General features: G+C 53.1%; 2 protein-coding genes across 2 annotated transcripts in view; both read right to left on the bottom strand.

Moving 5' to 3' along the window:
* DGCR14 (DiGeorge syndrome critical region gene 14) overlaps positions 1 to 676 on the bottom strand; it is an 11,380-nt gene extending 10,704 nt beyond the window's left edge. The window contains exon 1 of the mRNA XM_009281016.1: positions 632 to 676. Within this exon, the coding sequence (XP_009279291.1) occupies positions 632 to 676 (45 nt within the window). The remainder of the gene's footprint in view (positions 1 to 631) is intronic.
* Positions 527 to 2,088, bottom strand: part of GSC2 (goosecoid homeobox 2) — a 2,841-nt gene continuing 1,279 nt past the window's right edge. The window contains exons 2-3 of the mRNA XM_009281005.2: positions 1,418 to 1,665; positions 527 to 873 (exon numbers count right to left, since the gene is read on the bottom strand). Of these exons, the coding sequence (XP_009279280.1) occupies positions 769 to 873; positions 1,418 to 1,665 (353 nt within the window). The 3' untranslated portion in view covers positions 527 to 768. The remainder of the gene's footprint in view (positions 874 to 1,417; positions 1,666 to 2,088) is intronic.

Below are 2,088 nucleotides of genomic sequence, written 5' to 3'. Positions count from 1 at the left end.
CGCGGGGAGCCGGCACCGCTGGCAGGCATGGCCAGGGCCCCCCCACTGCCGGCTCTCCACAGCTCTCCACAGCACGCACGGAGGTGACGGGGACAGTTTTATTTATCTCGCGGCTTTACAGGACGTGGTTTCTCTTCAGCCCCGCCGGGGACACGGGCACCGCTTGCACTGACGGGGAACCGCCGCGGGCTGGCCGCGGAGGTGAGCTGGGCGCTCACCGTGCCAAGCCCTTTCACCACAACGGATGGATCACCTCTCCCACGGGCTGCAGGGAGAAATGCGTGTTTATTTGTTAAGGAACAAATGGGCCGTTCGGTAAGCTCAACCCCAGAAGCGACTCTGGATGCCATCGAGGTGCTGAAAATAGGAAACATTCATTTGCAGGGTATTTTGCAAATCTACAGTGGTAAAACAAGCACAAATACTACCTGCACAGAGCAGAGACAAGGAGGGGAGTCTCCCCTTCTCCTGAAGCGCACACATTTAACACTGGTACAGCTCTGTCGCCTGCACAGGCTTTTGGCAGTGGTTTCTGCTTAAGCATCTGAGGGTCATGCCTGGTGAGTTATTTGCCACGTGAACTAGGTTTGGAAGAGAAACTGGGATGTGAAAGTACCATGTCTGCTTTTACCTGTCCTCCTCCTCTGGGAATCACAGAGATTCCCTTTTGCTTCATTAGTACCCCTCGGGCTACCGCCCTACGGAACCTGCCAGCTACGGGAAATGGGTGCTCTTGGCATTCCTCTGCTGAGATGCAGCCTGCGACCACTAACAGCTCTCTTCAGAGGGCTTCTTGGTGCCTTGAAGGATCAGCGCTGAAGCAGACGCCCTCTTCTGATGCCGCCACTTGGCCCGACGGTTTTTAAACCAAACCTACAAAATGCAAAACGAGAAAAGAAGAACTTTTGCATTTCATGTGTTACTTGGAGGGGGGCAGGCAGTTACACTCCTGGGCTGTACAGCGTAAGCTTTAGGATACTGCAATATATTTCCCGATACAAAAGTTTGGTACAAAATTTAATCAGTCCCGCCCCTGCAATCCTGCTGAGATACATGTAAGGGGCACAAGGGAGCTGGGACCCCCCCCATGGCAAATTCAGAAGTCACGCAGATCACATAAATAAGGAATATACAGTCGGGTGCAGGGGATGAGCAGAACTGGGCATGTCTGTGTTTATATAGATTAATCTAGGAGAGACGGAGTGAGTGGATTTACGGGACTGGAACAAATCAGCCCAGCAGAACTGTTTTATATTCTTCCGTTGCTTGCCACACCTAAACTGTGTTTTGTCGAATACCCAATGATGGTTTTTAAAATGAGGCCCTGGGTCTGCAGCTCCCAAAAAAGACACTGCGATGCCCCGGACTGTGTTCTCAGGGGCAGCAAACAGTACTTCACCGAGTGGCAGGATCTCACCTCTACCCTCTCCTCCTTCAAGTGAATGCGGTTTGCCAGGTGCTCACGGGTGATGACATCCGGGTACTGGTTCTGATGGAAAAGCGTCTCCAGGGCCTGCAGCTGATCCTCGGTGAATATGGTGCGATGCCGGCGCGTCCGGCGCTGGATCTGGTGGAAAGTCTGCAGCTTGCTCAGGCTCCCCTGGGGACTCTTGCAGACCCTGACCGCCGAGTGGAAGAGCTGCATGGGCCAGGGGAACCGGGCGTCTGCAGGGGGAGAGGTACAGCAGCAGCATTAGGGGTGATGGGCCGAAGCACCCATCTTGCTCAAGGCAGTTCATACACAAGTTGCATCTGCACATGTGGCTTGGAAGGAGGCAGGCGGCCAGCTGGTGTGGGTGACGAGCTGCGCGATCACCATGCAAGTGAGAGAAGGGCCTAGAGCATCACTTTGGGAGAAGTGTGCAGGCAGGGAGCACTGGCTGGGTTTTCCTTGTTTACTTACCGATTGCACTATGGCCAGCTCCAGAAAATGGATGGAAACTCACAGCCCAGCTAGGACCTGTGTTTCAGTCCCGACACGGCAGATTTGTGAACTTTCAGGATGCTCTTGAACTGCATTTTTAAGGGTTTGCTCCTTTTTTTTTTTTTTTTTTTTCAAGACGCAGTAATTTTGTTAGATGTAGCCAA

This window comes from Aptenodytes forsteri, unplaced genomic scaffold (genome assembly GCF_000699145.1).
Source record: "Aptenodytes forsteri isolate BGI_AS27 unplaced genomic scaffold, ASM69914v1 Scaffold12, whole genome shotgun sequence".
Lineage (NCBI taxonomy): Eukaryota > Metazoa > Chordata > Aves > Sphenisciformes > Spheniscidae > Aptenodytes > Aptenodytes forsteri.
Note: the sequence above shows the minus strand (reverse complement) of the source record. Positions and strands in the feature narration are given on the sequence as shown.